Raw genomic sequence first — 18,053 nt, 5'->3', positions numbered from 1 at the left:
CTCTGGCATCTGACTCAACAGTAACTCGATGCTGTTACACAGTTGTAAGTTGTCGGAGCAATGAACGACGATTCCCTGAAGTATTAGATCACTTGGTGGTGTCGAGGATTTCGATTGTCTGTGTTGGGCAAATGCTTGTGAATATGGCTAAGACATATATTCAGCTCAGTCTAAACAGCATTAGAAGACACTACTAATATGTTTCAATTCAAAATACATCCAAAGTTACATTACAAGCCAAAATGCCCTATTGCTAATTGCAACGACCCTAGAGGTCAAAGGTCACCAAATATCTTGGACGTCCATGGGGTCATGAATCCATGTACTAAGTTTGGTTTTGATACATGCTTAGGTTACTGAGATATGAGCTCGCTTACTGTTTTTGATTGGCTGTTACGGGCGAATGCTTCTGTCAATTTTTCCAGAAATGCATGAGGCATTGTCTAAAGATGGTCTGTGCCAATTTTGGTGAGGATCAGATGAATTTTGTGATCTGCGAAAACATTTTGAATCCAATTTGGTGGCCGAATCAATTACGTTGATGTCACAAGTTGTCCTGTCGACCTAAGGACCTTCCACAATATGACCAGACACCGACCACTAGCATGTTTTAATTCTAAGCACAACAGCAGGCACAGGCCAAAAGGCATGTATCTTAACACTTCCAGGTCTGAGGCCTTTCAGACACTCTGAGGCAGTTTGCTACAACTTTAGATTTGTACATTTTTTGTCTAACTGAAAACGTGCAAAAGTGACACATATGGTTATAATCTAGAAGTCCTCAGCAATCAGCAAAGAAAATCAGAGTGAAGTGAATGTAAATGTTTTTTTTTTTTTATCTAAATAAAGTGTAAACACAACCTTACAAAATCCTATTTTCAAAGGTCTTCAACTGTATAAAAAAACACACTATGAATATATCTGTCGAAAACTTTTGAAGTCTGCATCTTGTAAACATATTGGTTACATAAAAGTGAAAAAAACATTCAGAAATATTTGGTGGTTTCACTACTAACACCTATAACTGTCCCCTCCCCACTGTCACTGGTGACTGTCAATGGGCCATCTGTCAAACAAAGGCCAGCTCCCTCACCACTTGAAAAGAAGCCAAAACACAGGAAATCCAGATCAGATAAAAAATACTTGTCTTGTGAAATTATGTGAAGTGATGATTTATAATAATTATTATATTATAATTGTTGGGTGTTTTATGCCTTTGTGACAGTGACAGTGACAGTGGAGAGAGAGGGGAAGGGAATGGGAGAGAGAGTGGGGGCAGGAATCGAACCCGGGCCGCCGGTGTGCGGAGCAGGCTTCCTAGCCAGTTGCACCACAGCTGGGGCCAAAATGACAGTTTTTTAAATAAAGTTCGGCAGGAGCCCTTATAGGGATGATTGACCGCAATTAACTCACTCCACCGCTTCCCGCTGCAAGGATATATTTTCCCTAATTTTCCCTACACCAAACGCAATGCGGTCAAGGTGTGTGTTTATGTTGGATTTTACAGAGCCATCTATCTATATGATGCTGGGATTTTACAACGGCATCAAATGCGATTCAGCCAATCATAATCAAGGACCGGAACTATCCGTTTTAGAAATATTAATATATTACAGATTCATTTAATTATACATAAAGTTAAATATTTCAAGTCTTATTTTGTTTTAATGTTAATGGTAATTTACAGCTCATGGAAATAAAAAATCCAGTATATCAAAAATATTAAATAAAGATTTTATGACACAGAAATGTTTAAGAGAAGATCTATCAGCTAATTGATGAATTTGATTAATTGATTTTGTTACTCAATCCCGGCTTAATACAGAAGACAGTAAAAACTCACATGTGAAACAACACAATAATAATACAAGACAATAATTAACACAATAATTGAGAAAGAGTTATTTTATTGTGAACTGTACTGCACTCATTTTAAATGTAATAGTGTAAATAGGTTGTGAACTGGTTTGTAACATTTAGAACATCCCCTTCTTGTAGCGATGGATAAGCTCTGACACATCCTCCTGGCACACCTTAATCCAGCCATCTTCCTGCATGTGGTACACTGCACAGACAAACAAAGGCAACGTTTTAATATGCATACAAGTTATATCTGTTTAGCTTTGTTTTCACCCCCCGTTCCTCTGGCTAATCACTTAGCTGCCAACATGCAATACACCAAATGACCAAAAAACTATTCACGCACCTGAATTTAAATTAAGATTAAACTATACTCTCTGATTAACTGTCACATTAAGGAGACTCACTGTTGACCACTCCTCCAGAGTAGGCATCTCTATGTGTGGCATGGGTAATGCCCCGTAGCCCCAGCTCATAGGCCTCCTCTACAGTCATGTCCTCATGGTAGCCACTGTCCACCACGCCGTACGCAAAGCCATTCCCACAGCCAGTGGAGAACATGCGGCCAGAGAGGCGGGTACCATTATCATCCACATAGTACAGACCTGGGCCCTATGGACACAAACGCATACACAAAATGATACACAGATACAGAAACCACCTTAAGATGGCAATATACAGGGGTGCTGTAGCACTAGCAGCTGCACATTTGTGGTCATTTCCCCATCCCACCTCTCTCTCTCTCACTCCACTATCTGAATAAAGACAAAAAGCCCAAGAACTATAATGACAATATCAAAATATTTCTGTATGATTTACCAGTATGTAAATCATTGTAAGAGGAACACTATATTTGTATCAACTTGAGATGATGTATGTGCTTGTACTCTTTTGTTTCATACAGTACAGTATGTGCCACTTCTCATCCTCTTGCAAACACACGCACGCACGCACGCACACACACACACACACACACACACACACACACACACACACACACACACACACACACACACACACACACACACACACACACACACACACACACACACACACACACACACACACACACACACACACACACACAGTGAGCCATACCTTTTTGTCCCATCCACAGATCATGCTGCCCACTGAGAGACCCATGCCTCTGTATCCCAGCATCATATTGCACAGCAGCTTAGACGCAGCAGACACTGAGATCCTCTCCTTATTGCGGAGCTTATAAAGCCTGAGACACAGCAATACATTGCCAAGTATTATAATAGGCATTCAAAACATTCAATAATTATTGGATTATAATGTATCCTATTCAACACTGAATTTTGGCCAAATCTGAATGTTCAGTGTTCTAATTTGACAGATTCTGAGGAAAACATATAGCATGATAATTTTCACATTTCCATCCAGTCCAAGGCCAGGGCCTCAAACAAACTTCAGTAAATCTACACCACTCTGGCGTCTCTGACCCCTCCCTTGTGGACATGCCCGATGAAAGACTTAAATGAAAATGAAGCCCTGACACAGCTTAATACAGATTGAGGATGAGTATCCCAGGTTTCTGGGCAGATGTTTCAAAAGCGTAAGAAACTGTCTGGAACAGACCTGCACTCCTTAGCCAGCAGCCGCTCCCAGTACTGACAGTCTGCAGCACTGCCAGACATGGTCCCCAGAAGGTAAGGGTTTATCTCTATTACCTTATTGACTTCCTTTGATGCTGTGAAAAGAGAATAAGAGCACTGACAATTCTGTTTCCTAAACTCTAAACCAAATTTTGGAACCAAAATCCTAGGACTCCAATAGCAACAATCCTATAGGATTTAGGAATCATATAGGGCTCATTCGCAAATACAGCGGCGGCCATATTGTTGACATAACGTGGATTGTCCAAGGAATAGCACATTTTACAGTAATAGGGGTGATTAACTAATTGTTATAGGCCTAGCCTATTTTACAGACTATCACAAATTTAAACAAATGCTAACTTTATGAAATAAAATGGAGTCACAGAACACACTGTACTATTGCCTTATTCTTTTGTGACTCCTCAGTCCAAAATATGCATTATAAATTCCGCATCTTCAACAACTGCACTCACAGTAGCCTACCTATATAGCGCCCAGCAGAGGCTCTGGAATCAACAGCAACAATGACACCATGGCGAAATTTGAAAGCCAACGTCGTGGTTCCATGGTCCAGGTCTATAGACACGCCGTTCTCGCCACTGCACGACTTCAAAAATCCAACAGGCTGAAAAACAGATGGTTAGATAGATATATGGTTGCATAGAGAATAAATAACACCGTGAGTGTTGAATGAAGCTGTCCTAAAGAGCCCTGTTTCCAGCAAGGCTGTGCGCCTTTAGCGCGTACTGAGAAGCAGTGAGGACCTGTCGGTCAATTAATCCCTCTATGTTTGATCAAAGTTTGATAATCGCAATTAAATTAGCCTAGTTAATGAAGAGACAACACATGAGTGACATGGTTCACACTTGAAGCCTATACGTCTTTCTTTTGTTTTATTGGATTTGTTCACGACTTGCTTTCACTTTATCCTATTTATCATAAATACTTTCTTTGAAGTTACTTACATCTACTCCAACAGGCAGGGCAAATTCTTGACACTTTGATCCAAAAGTAAAGTGATCCGCTCTGTTCCACTGTTGCAACGATTCAGTTCTGAAAACTCCTTGATCCGACCGAGACTTAAATCCACTGATATCAAGAAGTGCCATACTGTAGTAAAGGTTGGTGCGCGATATAGAAAAGATCAACTAACTGAAAATGACATTAATGAAATACTTCTACTGTCGAAAAAATATGTTCTTTCCTGGATTTGTAGACCTGTCGAAACCGAAAGGACTTAAAGGCATTGTGCGCTTTCGATTATCAGGTTTTCATCGCATGCTTCATTGTAGGTAGGATTAGTGAATTCCGGGTAGTCTAATGCAGAAGTATTGAAAACGTCAATAATATGTCAAGTATTGCGAAATCGAAGCTAATGCAATTAGATTATTTCTAATAAAACACAGCCTATGAAAAAGCTTCCATTCACTAAAATATGTTTAATTTCGTTTGTGATCTCACCATCGATCTTTAGACCAATGATAGAGTCACTTGCTCAGCGTCACCTGTATTTGGGTAGACGTTACCATTTTAGGTTTGCCTTTTCCTGGATGAGAAAAACAGATCAAAGCCATGTCCTGAGCATAGAAGGCCACAAGTGTAACCAAATAATCTCACTCACACGTTGGAAAACGTGCATGACACTCTGTGGGATTAGTATAATCTTTTATATTCCAAAGATTGTCGAACTCTCATGAAAAAGTTTCTATCATGATGTAGCTACGTAGTGCATGCATCCTACACAAGAACATTTCATACTTGCATTTTCAATATACAAAAAGTAAAATGCAAAGTCAAAAGCAGGTTATTGCGTTAGAATGCAAAAGCATTGTGAGGGACTGACAAAATAAAAATAATTCTCCTGACCCTTCACAAGCTTAACAAGAAAGTGCCTTTAGGCACTGCATTTGGACTTTGTTTTTGGTAGATTATTGTTGTTGGCATACAATTGTCCAATTTTGATTTTCCACGCAGATTAACGTGGACTAATGTTTGCTTTTGTGAATGCATCTAGAACAACACATTTCATGGCTAACAGGACAGTTTGCTGGGGGCCCAATGACATTTCAAAATATCGACAAATTTGTGGATTTCACAAATATATTTTTCAATTTTATGGACACGATATAGTAAAAGTTGACAGACATGACACATTCTCCCATGTGATATGCAATTTATTTAATAGTAATTTGTTGTAATTATCAAGCTGTGTCCATCCGCTGTACGGTCTCCTCCACTAGCTGAATTTCAAGGGGAATCACATTCTCCCCCAGAACAGGAGTTGTGCCTGGCTTGTACTTGTATTTCCTTTGCCTAAAAACAAAAGTAAAAGGTTAACAGTAGTTTTGTACATGTATACTGTATTTGTAACAGGAATGTCTGTGTGCTTGATATTACATCAGAATACTGTATGGTGTATTGATACATAATGATATCAAATGTTGCAGACCACATCAGTGCACATACTGTAACTTAAAGTCTCTGACAGGCATAACTCACCTCTTGTCCTTATATTTTGATTCTTGATATGGTCTTATGTAGTCCACACCCTCTCTGGTGATGACACAAATGTCTATATTGTTTCCAGAGCAAAGGTCACTCATTATGCCAGCATGGATGGCATCACGCACCAAAGTCTTGGCATCCTCCATCTAAGGGTTACACATGTTTGAGGGAAAGATTGTGAGAAGTTCAATGTTTGGACTGTTTTTCTCTGCTATGTTTTGAAAATGCATAACAATAGTCAACAGTACCATAACGGCCTGAACTGAAATGATTAATGTATTACTGCCTTGCATGAATAATCATACCTCCATATTAGTTTTGAACCTGTCCTCTAGTATCCCCATAGCAGCAAGGTCTCCAGACCCTACAAAGAGAAAGTCCCGAATTACTTTATAGGCATAACAAACTGGTATGGCACATATTCTCCCCTGACATCCACACCCACCCATGGCCAAATAAGGCTTTTCATCCATGCTTCCATAGGGCCCAACAGTATAAAGGTGACTCCCTGTGCAGTCTACTCCTCCAAGGATCAGATTGGCCCCAACCTGGCCCTTGTACCTAAAAGACAAATGTACAGTAAGCATACATATACTTGGGTGGTTTTATTTGGAGCTGGTCTAGAACAGAATTACATAACAAGGTGAATAAATCTATGTAATCCATTGTAAATCTCATTTCAGCCTTGTATTCTAACAGTTAAATAACTGTTTTAATTGTAACCAGCAGTTTAACTGATACGTCTATCTGACCCATCAACCAATTCAGTAACTCAAAATAATGGAGAGGTAGGCCTACAGTAAACTGAATATCATGTTGTTATCCATGATAATACTCTTTGATTTCCATAGGATCAAAGCTGCACCATCAATATTTACTTTGCCAACCAACAAACCTGAAGAGCATATCCTGTAGTATGTTGGCAGCCATGACGAGGCGTGGGTTCCTGCCACTGTTCATGGTGAAGATGGCGAGGTTGGAAGACAGTATCTCCGTGGTTTTCTCTGTATCTGCTGCTGTGCCCGCACCACAGCAACTACAACAAGAAAGAACATCAGGCATCAGAAAGATAACAAGCTACACACAAAAAAAGTTTTCCATATACTGTGTAGAGCCTGATAACTCTACTACTGTAAATGTAGAAATAACACATAATTGTATGATATAGGTTATCAATGTGGTGGACTAATGGATGAAAATCTAATCTCAGATTTGAGGGTGCAAAGAAATCTTATTGCTTAAGTATAAACAATTGTATCATAGCTGTCTATCGTGCAATCACATAAGTGTACTACTCACTATATATTTGGAGCAATGTAGTGGATTTTTGCACACATCTTATCAGCCACCACCTCACTTGAAGTGGCTCTAGTATCTGCTCCTAGAACCACCCCATCCTGTGAAGAAACAGATCAGACAACTGTTGTAAGTGTTTGTCAGACTTAGCTAGTGCAAATTCACTTTGTTTCTTTTTAATCTATAGGCCTACTTATTTAATGCTTAGGTTACCTTACAAACAACTCCTGCGATTGTGGTCCCTGTTTTGAGTGGTCTAGGTGCCTTGACCTTCATCTCCCCAAGTAAACTCTCCAATCTGGCATTTCTGAAGATGAGATGGCCAATGGAAGCAGAACATATTTAAAAGGCACATAGCAGGCTACATGTATATCCACTAACTGATTGACAAACACCATCACCAAACGTAAAAACACATCCAGCGAAACATTAACTGGCGCATTCGTTCAAGATGAAATACTAAAAAATAGGCTACTTTCACTTTTGATATAAAGGCGCTATTGTTAACATCATAAAGTTCGGCAGAGATACAATTTGAAGAATGCTTTGCAAAATATATCAGAAAAAAGACAGGCTCACCCACCTCGTCGAATTTTCAAAGTTAAAACCTGTTACAGGTGTTTCAAGAACGTAAGAGAGTGCCATGTTGGAGTACGAATTTCCCCCTTCTGAATGTTTGGCTTTCCAATTCACCCGGCAATGCTTCCCAGCATCAAGCGAGGTCGCTGTGTCTTTCAGCTGAGAAGAGGCAGATAGTTTGCATGGCAAGCCTACAATCTTGAAGAGCCTACTTGACGGCCACTAAAAATGGACAGATATATCTCAAACTCGACAGTAAAAGGTGTCAGCACCGGAGTAAGTATAGCTTTCTTAGTCTAGCCTACTATAAATATTTAATAACGATGGCATGGTGTTGATTCATGTTGACAACTTTATGTCGCGTAAAATGATCTAGCCTATTACAAAGAATAAGGATAGGATAACCTGTTTTACATATGCCTACTTAATACTTACAAACGTCCGATTGATGTTGCGTGTTAAAACAGGTCGATGCGGCGTTGAACTGGTCTAGATCGAACGAAATTAAAATGAATAGGCTAAAAAGTAGCCTAGATGTTAGAGCTTTCACTTTCGTATTTGAGCTAGAATTGTGCCTACATTTGAGTTAGAATACACATGGATTAGATTTATTTACAATAGCCTTAGACCTAGTTTATACTCTATCATCACAAAACAGCTTGTGATAGGTGCATCCATCTAGTCAATCTAGCCAGTTCATTAGTCGTTTTGTAGCCTATTAACTGACATTATTGAGCATTCAATCCAATTGAATGCAGTAGGGTAAGATAGCTACCTACACTGTAAAAAGGAAAAGAGATGTTGTCACTGCATGAATCACATTAATTTATCCAACAGAATCATCAATAATGTGAAGAATGAGTATCTTCAAAATGAGGCAAATGGGATCCCTGTGCCACTGCCACCACCACTTGTGTTCCCATAAACCTGTGCAAGAACACTGAGATTTTCAAGCAGCAATCAGCCTAAAGATTTCACATGTGTTTAGTTCATGTAGACTAAATGATAGGAATCTGGGTTGTATTCTGAGTTAGCCTACTTAAAAGATTAACCATGTTTTGCTGGCACTATGAGTCCATAGATTGAGCATGCACAAGATATCAGTGGGTCTAATCACATGTTCATTTTCACATGTCACATGTTCAGGTAGTAGACTGGAGTTTGAATGCCATGATATACAGGGTATAGCCCTATTTTAGGCAGATCGTCTAATCTCAAGAAACGTCTGCATTTTATTATAATACAGTGTTATTGAAGTAGGTATAACCATGTATTTAAAAAAATAAAAAATAAAGCATGAATCAGTTTTCTAAATCAAAAGAGAAATGTTGCATGCATTTTATTTGTGTGCAACTGATTTTACAATTAAATAGATGAATAGGTAAGGTAAGGTAAGGTATTTTTATTTATATAGTAATAGAATAGGGGTCCCAACAGTGGCGCGACTGGCTGGGGCACCTGCACCGCACGCCGGTGACCCGGGTTTGATTCCCGCCCCGTGGTCCTTTCCGGATCCCACCCCATCGCTCTCTCCCACTCACCTCCTGTCTCTCTGTACTATCCTATCATTAAAAGGCATAAAAGCTCAAATATATATAATAGTAAATGAATAGGGTTCATTTTTCATCGTTTGCATGTAGCTATCATTTCAGGTTTGTCCCAGCAAAGCGTGTTCCTTTACATTTTGTAGATGACACCTTATTTTCATCATCAATGGCAATATACGTTAATGTCTCATTGTTTCCCTTTCAGACTACTATATTAGCAGTTAAGTTCAATGGAGGAGTTGTCATTGGGTCTGACTCCAGGGCATCCATGGGAGGGTAGGCCTAAATATATTGACCTCATCATATATTAAACTATACAGCTTGAAACACCTGTTTTACTTTTCCCTCAACATTTCTTTCAGGTCCTATGTATCTTCTAAAACAATCAACAAGCTTATTCAGGTCCATGACAGGATATTCTGTTGTATTGCTGGTTCCTTAGCAGACGCACAGGCTGTTACAAAAATGGCAAAATTCCAGCTATCTTTCCACAGGTTGGTTTCTTCCACCTTGAACCATGTTCTACTTTATTCCACGCTTTCATTAAAAAGTCACCAAAATAGAAATGTGTTAGAGTGACTTTGTCTTGCTTTAGATTATAACCACGCAACCAAGAAGCTCTCGAGAATTTAGCATTACCTGGCTATGAGGTTTAGCATGTGGTCCCTGCTCCTTAGCACAGTGTTTTATTGTGCGTTTAGGTCCCTGCTGAATTGAAAATGTCTTTTCAATCCCAAATTCACTCTGGTTATACAGTATGTCTCTCTGACAATTTAACTTAATTTAAATGTCTCTCCAAAAAAATCTGATTGTGGGTAAGAATACAATAATAAACTTGCTCTTGTCCCCTCTAAACCTCTATGCGGCAGTATCCAGATGGAGTCCCCTCCTCTTGTGATGGCTGCTGCCTCTGTGTTGAAGGAGCTCTGCTACCACAACAAAGATGAACTTCAAGCGGGCTTCATCACTGCTGGCTGGGACAGAAAGAAGGGACCGCAGGTGAGTCCATCCTCAGTTCAGCTATGGTGAGGGGGGTCTGTTGAACTTACAGTGTGCAATAAATAATGTTTTGTACTCAATTTAATCCTACTCACTCTTCTTTGAAAATCCAGTTATTTTACAGTAGATTAAGGATTAAGGGATTCCAATCTGTCGAGACATCATAATGTTCATTATTTGACAAACTGCATTTATATGAAAGTTTTCCAAACCATTGTCAATCTGGCCACGCAGGTGTACACTGTCTCTCTGGGTGGGATGCTGCTCAGTCAACCTTTCACCATCGGAGGGTCGGGGAGCACCTACATCTATGGCTACGTTGATGCCAAGTACAAACCTGACATGAGCCGTGAGGAGTGCTTACAGTTTGCCACCAATGGTAAATAGAATGTAATTTACAGCAGACCTGGGTAAACCCAGGAGACCTTACCATTGAAGTTGATTTATTTGATTGTCCAAAACCTAGGATCCAACTGCAACTGCTTATCTGACATGAAGTTTTATATGATTTCAGAATTAGTCAGCAGTGCTGTTCAACACGTCCAGGCTGTGCTATGGCATCAGTGTTGAACAACTTAGATGTGTATTTCCTTGAAATTGGATAAACAACTGCATTTAAAATCTTTGTTAACTAATGATGTGTTTGTTGTATGAGTTTAATGTACCAATTTAAGTTTAATTTCAATGCTGATTACGCTCCTTGGAAATCGAAAGAGAAGGTCCCCAGACCCATTCTCAATCTCAAGTGAAATTTGAGAATCGATCTGGTGTTAGCTACAGTATGGATGCTGATATGTTGTTTATTTATTTTTATGTTCATACATTAATACATAAACATGATAAAGTTGGTTTATTGTATTATCCACTGCATAGCAGCTTGATTGACGAGTTGGTACATAATGACTAAATTCTCTTCATTTTTTTTCTCTGTAGCGATTGCTCTGGCCATGGGGAGAGATAATGTCAGTGGTGGTGTTGTTCACTTAGTAGTGATCACAGAAGATGAGGTCGAGCATGTGGTCATCCCTGGGGACAAGCTTCCCAAATTCCATGACGAGTAGAAACACTGTTTAAAAACCACCTGGTGCATTTAACAGCTATTTTATACATTACAATAAATGATAGATTTTGGCAGTTTTTGGTCATCTTTGGATAATAAAATATAGAATTGTCTCTGACTTTGTGTTTGATTTTACTGCGGAGGCAAATATTGCAGAATTACAAGGTAAACAAAACTGATCTATTTCTAACAAATAGAATATACAGTATGATATTTAAATTTCTAGTTTAATTTCTGTTGACAGGGCCTGTGAGACTTGTGAAGCTGTCAACAAGTTTTTTTTTTTTTTATCGGTTATCGGGTTAGTCAAATATTCAATCTCAAGCACAGGGTCTGGTCATCCTAGTTAAATTGAATCTAGCCAAAGACCATTGTTTATGATTGCATATGAAGTTGACTTCTATCTGATATCAAAGCTCGTTAGAAAGACTGATACCTGCCTGATAAGCCTGCAGACTAAATTAACCTTAAATCCTTTCACTTGATACATAGCAATAGGCCTACATAGCAAAAATATGTCAGTTTGCCCTTAACAACATTAGAAATGTCAGACCTTATCTAACATAAGACTCCACACAACTTCCTGTACAGGCCATGGTCATCTCCAAACTGGACTATTGTAATTCACTGTTAGCTGGCCTGCCTGCCTGCCAGCAATCCACCTTTAAAGGGATATTCCACCATTTTTGGAAATACGCTCATTTTCCACCTCTCCTTGAGCAAAACAATCGATATTTACCTTGTTCCCGTTCATCCAGCCATTCTGTGAGTCTGGCGATACAACTTTTAGCTTCAGCCTAGCATAGATCATTGAATCGGATTAGACCATTAGCTTCTCGCCTGCTAGCTTCATGTTTAAAAGTGACAAAGATTTCTGGTAATTTTCCCATTTAAAACGTGTCTCCTCTCAAGTTAGAAAGTGCAATAAGACCAACTGAAAATGAAACCTGGCGTTTTTCTAGGCTGATTTGACATGGAACTACACTCTCATCTGGCGTAATAATCAAGGCAACTTGCAAACGTACCATAGGCACAGTGATATCGTACGCAGCATCTGAAAATAGTCCCCATAGACAACAAGCAGTAGTAGTGCCAGTAGTTTGCAAGTTGCCTTGATTATTACGCCAGATGAAAGTGTAGTTCCATGTCAAATCAGCCTAGCAAAACGCCAGGTTTCATTTTCAGTTGGTCTTATTGCACTTTCTAACTTGAGAGGATAAATGAAAGGTAAATATCGATTGTTTTGTTCGAGGGTAGGTGGAAAATGAGCGTATTTCCAAAAATGGCGGAATATCCCTTTAATCAGCCAAACAAGACACACTGGCTAACTTCTCTCTTCATTGGCTTCCAATAGTGGGCAGGTCTCTCTTGATATCCCCACAAAACTTCCATAGCTGATTGTTTACATTAAGTCACTGAAATGTTGTGTATCAATATGTAAATAAGCCATTATTCTGAAATAATGCAACCTCAACACTGGATGAAGTAGGTTCAACATTTTTATTTTTGTTTTTCATGTTGATATTAGAGTGAGAAGCTATTCCTGAAATTCCTGACATGATGTATTTTTGAGAATGTCTTCATGAATTTGTTGAAAGCCCGATGTTTTCAAGAACTTTTAGTTACTTTCCATATAGGTTGCAAATCATATGAATCCTCCAGCATATGAGGCTGTACGTAGCCAGTTTAAATAGAGATTTCTAGTTCAGAGTTGTGAAAATGGCGAGACTAGACCAGAGTATTTCTTTATGGCTGTTGACTAATTTATATCTATTAAAAATACACAATTTAAAACAGTAGGCCTATTAATTTATAATTTCACAATATGCCCAAATAATTTTAAACCTGACTGTCCAGTGTTACGGATTATTTAGGCCTACTTGAAATGTGTGCCACAAATATTACCCTACACGATCTGGAAATCTGGAATCTATTCGTTAATCATTATTTATCAATCAATATTATTTAAATACAACATTTGTAAAATACAAAAACTACCCTAAATCCATCTTGCCAAAAATCAGTAGTCATTGCGCCAGACCCCTTCATTTGGATCATTCGGTGGGCGACAATCTGAGGGGAATAAGTCTCATAATTATGAGTTGTTCAAGCACAGGTCAGCCTTGCAGCTGCAAACACGCAAGAAGAGGCAATATGACGCGACGAGAAGTTTTTAGTTTCATTTTCTGTTCAACCCGGAAAATGGCTGAATGCTAAACCACTGGCTGAAGACTTTAACAACATTTTGAAGTAGGCTAGGCTACGTTACTAACACGCTCATGTTGCGACTACTTCTTGTGAAGATGATTTAGCTTGATTCGCCTCTTCTTTTTTCTGTTGGCCTGTGTTGCGTCACTCAGATCATATTACCGTGTTCAGCACAGCACATTCAAGTAGCCTTCACACAAGCGCTGAACTGGAAGCCAAGAATCATTGAAGAAAATGTTGGAAGAATCCGGTGGACCAAGCTGGCTGTCGCAGGAGGTCAAAACTGGGGTATGTCATCTCACCATTCGAAGATTTAAAAAGTAGGCCCCTAGGCCTACATACAAGTTTAATATTCTTGCCTAGACGCTATAATCGCATAATATAGCCTACTCTATAGGCTTATGGATAGGCCTATTACCTGATGCATTCTATATGTTAATCTCTTTAGAATGAATTTGTTTTGTTCACAGACTACGATCATAGGTGTTGAATATGATGGAGGCATCGTGTTGGGCTCTGACTCGCGCGTTTCTGCAGGGTATGTAGGCCTACTGTATGTCTGCGTTGTTTCAAAGTGCACCTGCTGTCTGGGCCTATATGGACTTGAAATCACCTTTGGAACTCCACCCCTCTAGGCTTGAGCAACATGGCTACATGATAACCAGTTTGTGTACGCTTTGAAAAATGACTAAATTTACTATTAGACAGATGTATCAGTGTGTTATTTACTTGTTTATTTGATGGGGATCAACAATGCTAATTATTTGACTGACCAAATGCTGTAAATAAGCTATGTGTGCTAATTTTCATGTGACTACATATTATCCATTATCTGCAAGCTGGTACCCAGAACAGTGCATAGCCTATCCACAGGCAAGATAGTTGGCCACAGATGACAACATATTAAACAGAACGGATAAACAAAGACTACGTTTACTCATTGCTGCTTTCTCCAATTTCTTTCTCTGCCATACGCACACACACACTTGCATTTTTCACAGGGCGTCAGTCGTGAACCGAGTGATGAATAAGCTCTCCCTCCTCCATGATAAGATCTACTGTGCTCTGTCCGGATCTGCTGCTGACGCACAGACCATTGCTGAGATTGTCAACTACCAACTGGATGTGCACAGGTGTGTAATAAAGCACATTCTTAGGACTCTAACAGGACTAACATCATGTATGTCATATTGATTTCTGCCAATATGCTCAGGCTATCTCTTACCATATCTGCATTATAGCATAACTCAGTCTCTGGAGTAAAATCAGCCTATAGGGTCTATTCATAGTTAACAAGTTCAAACATTTGATTGAGAACAAAATTACGTTAATCACTGTATTGAGCAAGACCACTTTTTGGATTAACACCATGGGTTTACAGTGAAAGCTAAGGGGGAAGCTAGCATGTGTAGTGTAATTACATTTTGAGCACTGACAATGCTGAAAATGTAAGTACACTTCTGTGGTAGGGTTTCCACAGACAAACCAATAGTACTGGGAACTTTGAAAGTGTGCAAAGAGGTTCTAACAAGACCTCTATAGGAAGAAAAATGCCTGGCTTCCTGGTCTGGTAGTGTCAAATCAGGGGGCGCATTTCATCTTGCAGCACTGCGCAGATTAATTGTGTAACTTAATGAAAGTTTGAACCCGTTATCAACCACAAATAGACCCCAGGTTGTTTTAATTCCAGAACTTCACTGTGAAGTAGGACTTTAAGAATCCCTTTATAAACAAATTTAAGGGCAAAAGTGAAATGTCGTCAAGTCAATTCTTTGTTAGGCTATGATGACTGGTTTGTGTTCTTTCTGGATTCAAATGACATTCAAGGCCCATTCACACTAGGTCCCCTGGACCGAACCCGGGTTTGTTTGGTCCGATGGTTTGGTTGTTTTTGATCATGTAAAAACAGCTGTGCTGAACTCGGGTGCGAACTGGGTGGTCTGGGGCAGAGCCATATAGATACATATATGTATCTATATGGCTCTGGTCTGGGGTCCGGTTTGCTAGAACACTGGAGCAGGTTGCTAAGCAAACATTCTAAAGAATCTAAAGAATCTTTACCTTTGTCTTCTTCATTGCACCAGAGAGGGTTAAAGCGGAGCGAGAGGCGCAAACGTTCGATCATTTCCGCGTTCTGTCTTCGCAAAGGGGAGGGGGGCTAAATCCCCCTTTAAGCAGACCTGTTAACATTCGAACTGAACTGCTTGCCAATCTGACAGAGATCGATATCCCACTATGACGTCTTTGCGACACGCCTCTTTAAGCAGACAGGAACTGTTCGAATTTTTCTTCCATAGAGATGCATTATGTTGCTCTATCTTGTCAATAATTAAGGATCTTTGATTGCACCGCCTTCTGCTGTGTTGCCAAGTGATATTTGCAAACAGAATCCTCATATTCTGGAAGTTCATGTCTAGAAGCATGGTGCTTATGATGCAAACGGACCAGGGTTCGCAGACGGACATTTAATGTGAACGGAGACCAACTACGTTAGGAGTAACCGCACTCGGGTCCGGTCCAGTTAAATGGACCCAGTGTGAAAGCAACCTCAGAAGGTCAATGAGAAAGTCCACTTTCATTAGGCTGCCTCGATTTTGGACTTGCACACTGCGGGTGTGACAGAAGTGGGAATGGGAGAATGTGCATAACTGTAAAGTGTGTAACTGGAAGTGCATATAAAAGGACTAAACACACGACTTACCTGCGAATGGGAGAATTCGGCCCATATTGCATATCATAAGATGATGAAAACAAAGTATTTGACATTGTCCAAAGTAATGTCTCAAACAGGTTTATATTGAACACTTCTTTCTTTGTGCTGATGACAGCATTGAACTGGGGGAAGACCCCCTTGTTCGTTCTGCAGCTACCCTTGTGAAGAACATCTCATACAAGTACAAAGAGGAACTGTCAGCACATCTAATCGTTGCCGGTTGGGACAGGAGAAAAGGCGGACAGGTCAAGCCTATTCTATGTCATTCTGCTGACTTACATTGTTGTTCTGTGTTCTTTTACCTTTTTTTATCTTTACCTTTGGTCTGTCTTTTTCATTTCAACACAGTATGCAGTAGTATGTATATTTCCAAACTGTTGATGTACATATTCACCACAGCAGATGATTGAGATTCTTTAATTTTCAAGCAAGTTTCAAGTTTCTTCAAGAGTGATATTGCCACTTCTGTGGTATAAGTAAGGGATAATGCTGTCAGTCCGTCAGTCATTATCGGAAAATAAGTTCCCACAGGGCGAACAGGACCCCGACGCGAAGTGGAGACAGGAAATCTGAAATTACTGTGGGTTGGATTCAAGAGGGTCCCTGTGTCCACTTGGACCCAAATGTTGGATGCTAATTTGAGCTGCAGCTTATTCAGATTATGAGTTTTGTTATTTATTATGTTAACATTTTCCCCATTCTCTGTGTGTGAAGAAAAGATGTGAATATATAGAATGGCTGCATTCCTCAGTTATCATAAAAGAAAACAAAAATACTCTACTCTATCCTATACCACACACACCTCTCTCATGTGTCCCCTGTTGATATTTCTCTTGATACAGGTGTATGCGACCCTGAATGGCCTCCTGTCCAGGCAGCCCTTTGCTGTGGGTGGCTCTGGTAGCTCGTACATCTATGGGTTTGTGGACGCCGAGTATCGGAAGGGTATGAGCCGCAGAGAGAGTCAGACGTTTGTTGTGAATGGTGAGTTGTTCTCCTTTTCTTATTATTATTCCTTACAACCCCAAAGTAGGGATGTTGTGTAAAATGCTAATAGAAATAGAATGCGATAATCTGCAAATCTTGTAAGTCCATATGTAGCTGCGAAAAGGACATAGACAACATATTGAATATTGAAAATGACAAATTTGACTATTTCATAGAAAACATTTTGAATTTGATTCCAGCAACACCTTCTCAATAAAGTAAGGATGGGGAAACAAAAGGCTGGAAAGAGTGTGTAATAATAAAGACATCAAAAGGAGGACTATTTCAAAACTAATTAGGTTAACTGGTACTGGGTATACCCCAGACTGTTTAGCAAATGCTCCTCCTGAATTTAACTTCCGTTTGTAAATGCTGTTTCATGAAATGAGTAGATTTATGTCACATTTAGTTTTTATTTGCATTTTACACAACATAATTTTTTCCCCCACTCATGGTTCCCATCTCCTTTGGCAGCTCTGACACTGGCGATGAGTCGAGATGGTTCCAGTGGTGGTGTGGCTTATCTTGTCACCATTGATGAAGCAGGCTCGGAGGAGAAATGCATTCTTGGCAATGACCTGCCAAAGTTCTTTGATCAGTAATTGTAGGATTTGAAATATGCACATTTTGCATATGTCATATAGGTAAATGTATTAAAGGTCTTATTAAAGCAATAA

General features: G+C 39.6%; 4 protein-coding genes across 4 annotated transcripts; 2 read left to right on the top strand and 2 right to left on the bottom strand.

Moving 5' to 3' along the window:
- Positions 1-1,887: 1,887 nt before the first annotated feature.
- Positions 1,888-4,909, bottom strand: psmb8a (proteasome 20S subunit beta 8A). Its single transcript, XM_062529744.1, has 6 exons — positions 4,448-4,909; positions 3,966-4,107; positions 3,463-3,574; positions 2,959-3,088; positions 2,268-2,472; positions 1,888-2,065 (listed from the first exon to the last, which is right to left on the bottom strand). Exons 1-6 carry the CDS (start codon positions 4,589-4,591, stop codon positions 1,977-1,979), a joined length of 822 nt encoding a protein of 273 aa, XP_062385728.1. The 5' UTR covers positions 4,592-4,909; the 3' UTR covers positions 1,888-1,976.
- A 704-nt stretch (positions 4,910-5,613) lies between these two features.
- psmb13a (proteasome 20S subunit beta 13a) lies at positions 5,614-7,999 on the bottom strand. Its single transcript, XM_062529743.1, has 8 exons — positions 7,867-7,999; positions 7,497-7,590; positions 7,287-7,384; positions 6,883-7,023; positions 6,433-6,548; positions 6,293-6,351; positions 5,982-6,133; positions 5,614-5,795 (listed from the first exon to the last, which is right to left on the bottom strand). The coding sequence occupies exons 1-8, from the start codon at positions 7,926-7,928 to the stop codon at positions 5,684-5,686; spliced, it is 834 nt and encodes a 277-aa protein (XP_062385727.1). The 5' UTR covers positions 7,929-7,999; the 3' UTR covers positions 5,614-5,683.
- On the top strand, positions 7,964-11,586 carry psmb12 (proteasome 20S subunit beta 12). The gene is made up of 6 exons (XM_062529745.1): positions 7,964-8,138; positions 9,615-9,685; positions 9,772-9,903; positions 10,279-10,408; positions 10,643-10,787; positions 11,342-11,586. Exons 1-6 carry the CDS (start codon positions 8,091-8,093, stop codon positions 11,467-11,469), a joined length of 654 nt encoding a protein of 217 aa, XP_062385729.1. The 5' UTR covers positions 7,964-8,090; the 3' UTR covers positions 11,470-11,586.
- A 2,004-nt stretch (positions 11,587-13,590) lies between these two features.
- Positions 13,591-18,053, top strand: psmb9a (proteasome 20S subunit beta 9a). The gene is made up of 7 exons (XM_062529740.1): positions 13,591-13,718; positions 13,829-13,964; positions 14,147-14,214; positions 14,678-14,809; positions 16,505-16,634; positions 17,232-17,373; positions 17,851-18,053. The coding sequence occupies exons 2-7, from the start codon at positions 13,911-13,913 to the stop codon at positions 17,976-17,978; spliced, it is 654 nt and encodes a 217-aa protein (XP_062385724.1). The 5' UTR covers positions 13,591-13,718; positions 13,829-13,910; the 3' UTR covers positions 17,979-18,053.

This window comes from Sardina pilchardus, chromosome 24, assembly GCF_963854185.1.
Source record: "Sardina pilchardus chromosome 24, fSarPil1.1, whole genome shotgun sequence".
Taxonomy (NCBI): domain Eukaryota; kingdom Metazoa; phylum Chordata; class Actinopteri; order Clupeiformes; family Clupeidae; genus Sardina; species Sardina pilchardus.
The sequence above is the reverse complement of the archived record's forward strand: the minus strand, read 5'-3'. Positions and strand labels throughout refer to the sequence as shown.

What these genes read in the sequence shown, in the direction of transcription:
- psmb8a (XM_062529744.1), bottom strand. Translation starts at nt 4,591, where the DNA reads ATGGCACTTCTTGATATCAGTGGATTTAAGTCTCGGTCGGATCAAGGA. An exon ending in CCCTGCCTGTTGGAGTAGAT is followed by an intron (nt 4,108 to 4,447) that starts GTAAGTAACTTC and finishes TCTGTTTTTCAG; the next exon opens with CCTGTTGGATTTTTGAAGTC. An exon ending in CTCTGGAGGAGTGGTCAACA is followed by an intron (nt 2,066 to 2,267) that starts GTGAGTCTCCTT and finishes TTGTCTGTGCAG; the next exon opens with TGTACCACATGCAGGAAGAT.
- psmb13a (XM_062529743.1), bottom strand. Translation starts at nt 7,928, where the DNA reads ATGGCACTCTCTTACGTTCTTGAAACACCTGTAACAGGTTTTAACTTT. An exon ending in AACTTTGAAAATTCGACGAG is followed by an intron (nt 7,591 to 7,866) that starts GTGGGTGAGCCT and finishes TCTCATCTTCAG; the next exon opens with AAATGCCAGATTGGAGAGTT. An exon ending in TCAAAATATAAGGACAAGAG is followed by an intron (nt 5,796 to 5,981) that starts GTGAGTTATGCC and finishes TTTTGTTTTTAG; the next exon opens with GCAAAGGAAATACAAGTACA.
- psmb12 (XM_062529745.1), top strand. Translation starts at nt 8,091, where the DNA reads ATGGACAGATATATCTCAAACTCGACAGTAAAAGGTGTCAGCACCGGA. An exon ending in TTCCAGCTATCTTTCCACAG is followed by an intron (nt 9,904 to 10,278) that starts GTTGGTTTCTTC and finishes TCTATGCGGCAG; the next exon opens with TATCCAGATGGAGTCCCCTC. An exon ending in CTTACAGTTTGCCACCAATG is followed by an intron (nt 10,788 to 11,341) that starts GTAAATAGAATG and finishes TTTTCTCTGTAG; the next exon opens with CGATTGCTCTGGCCATGGGG.
- psmb9a (XM_062529740.1), top strand. Translation starts at nt 13,911, where the DNA reads ATGTTGGAAGAATCCGGTGGACCAAGCTGGCTGTCGCAGGAGGTCAAA. An exon ending in TACCAACTGGATGTGCACAG is followed by an intron (nt 14,810 to 16,504) that starts GTGTGTAATAAA and finishes TGCTGATGACAG; the next exon opens with CATTGAACTGGGGGAAGACC. An exon ending in TCAGACGTTTGTTGTGAATG is followed by an intron (nt 17,374 to 17,850) that starts GTGAGTTGTTCT and finishes CTCCTTTGGCAG; the next exon opens with CTCTGACACTGGCGATGAGT.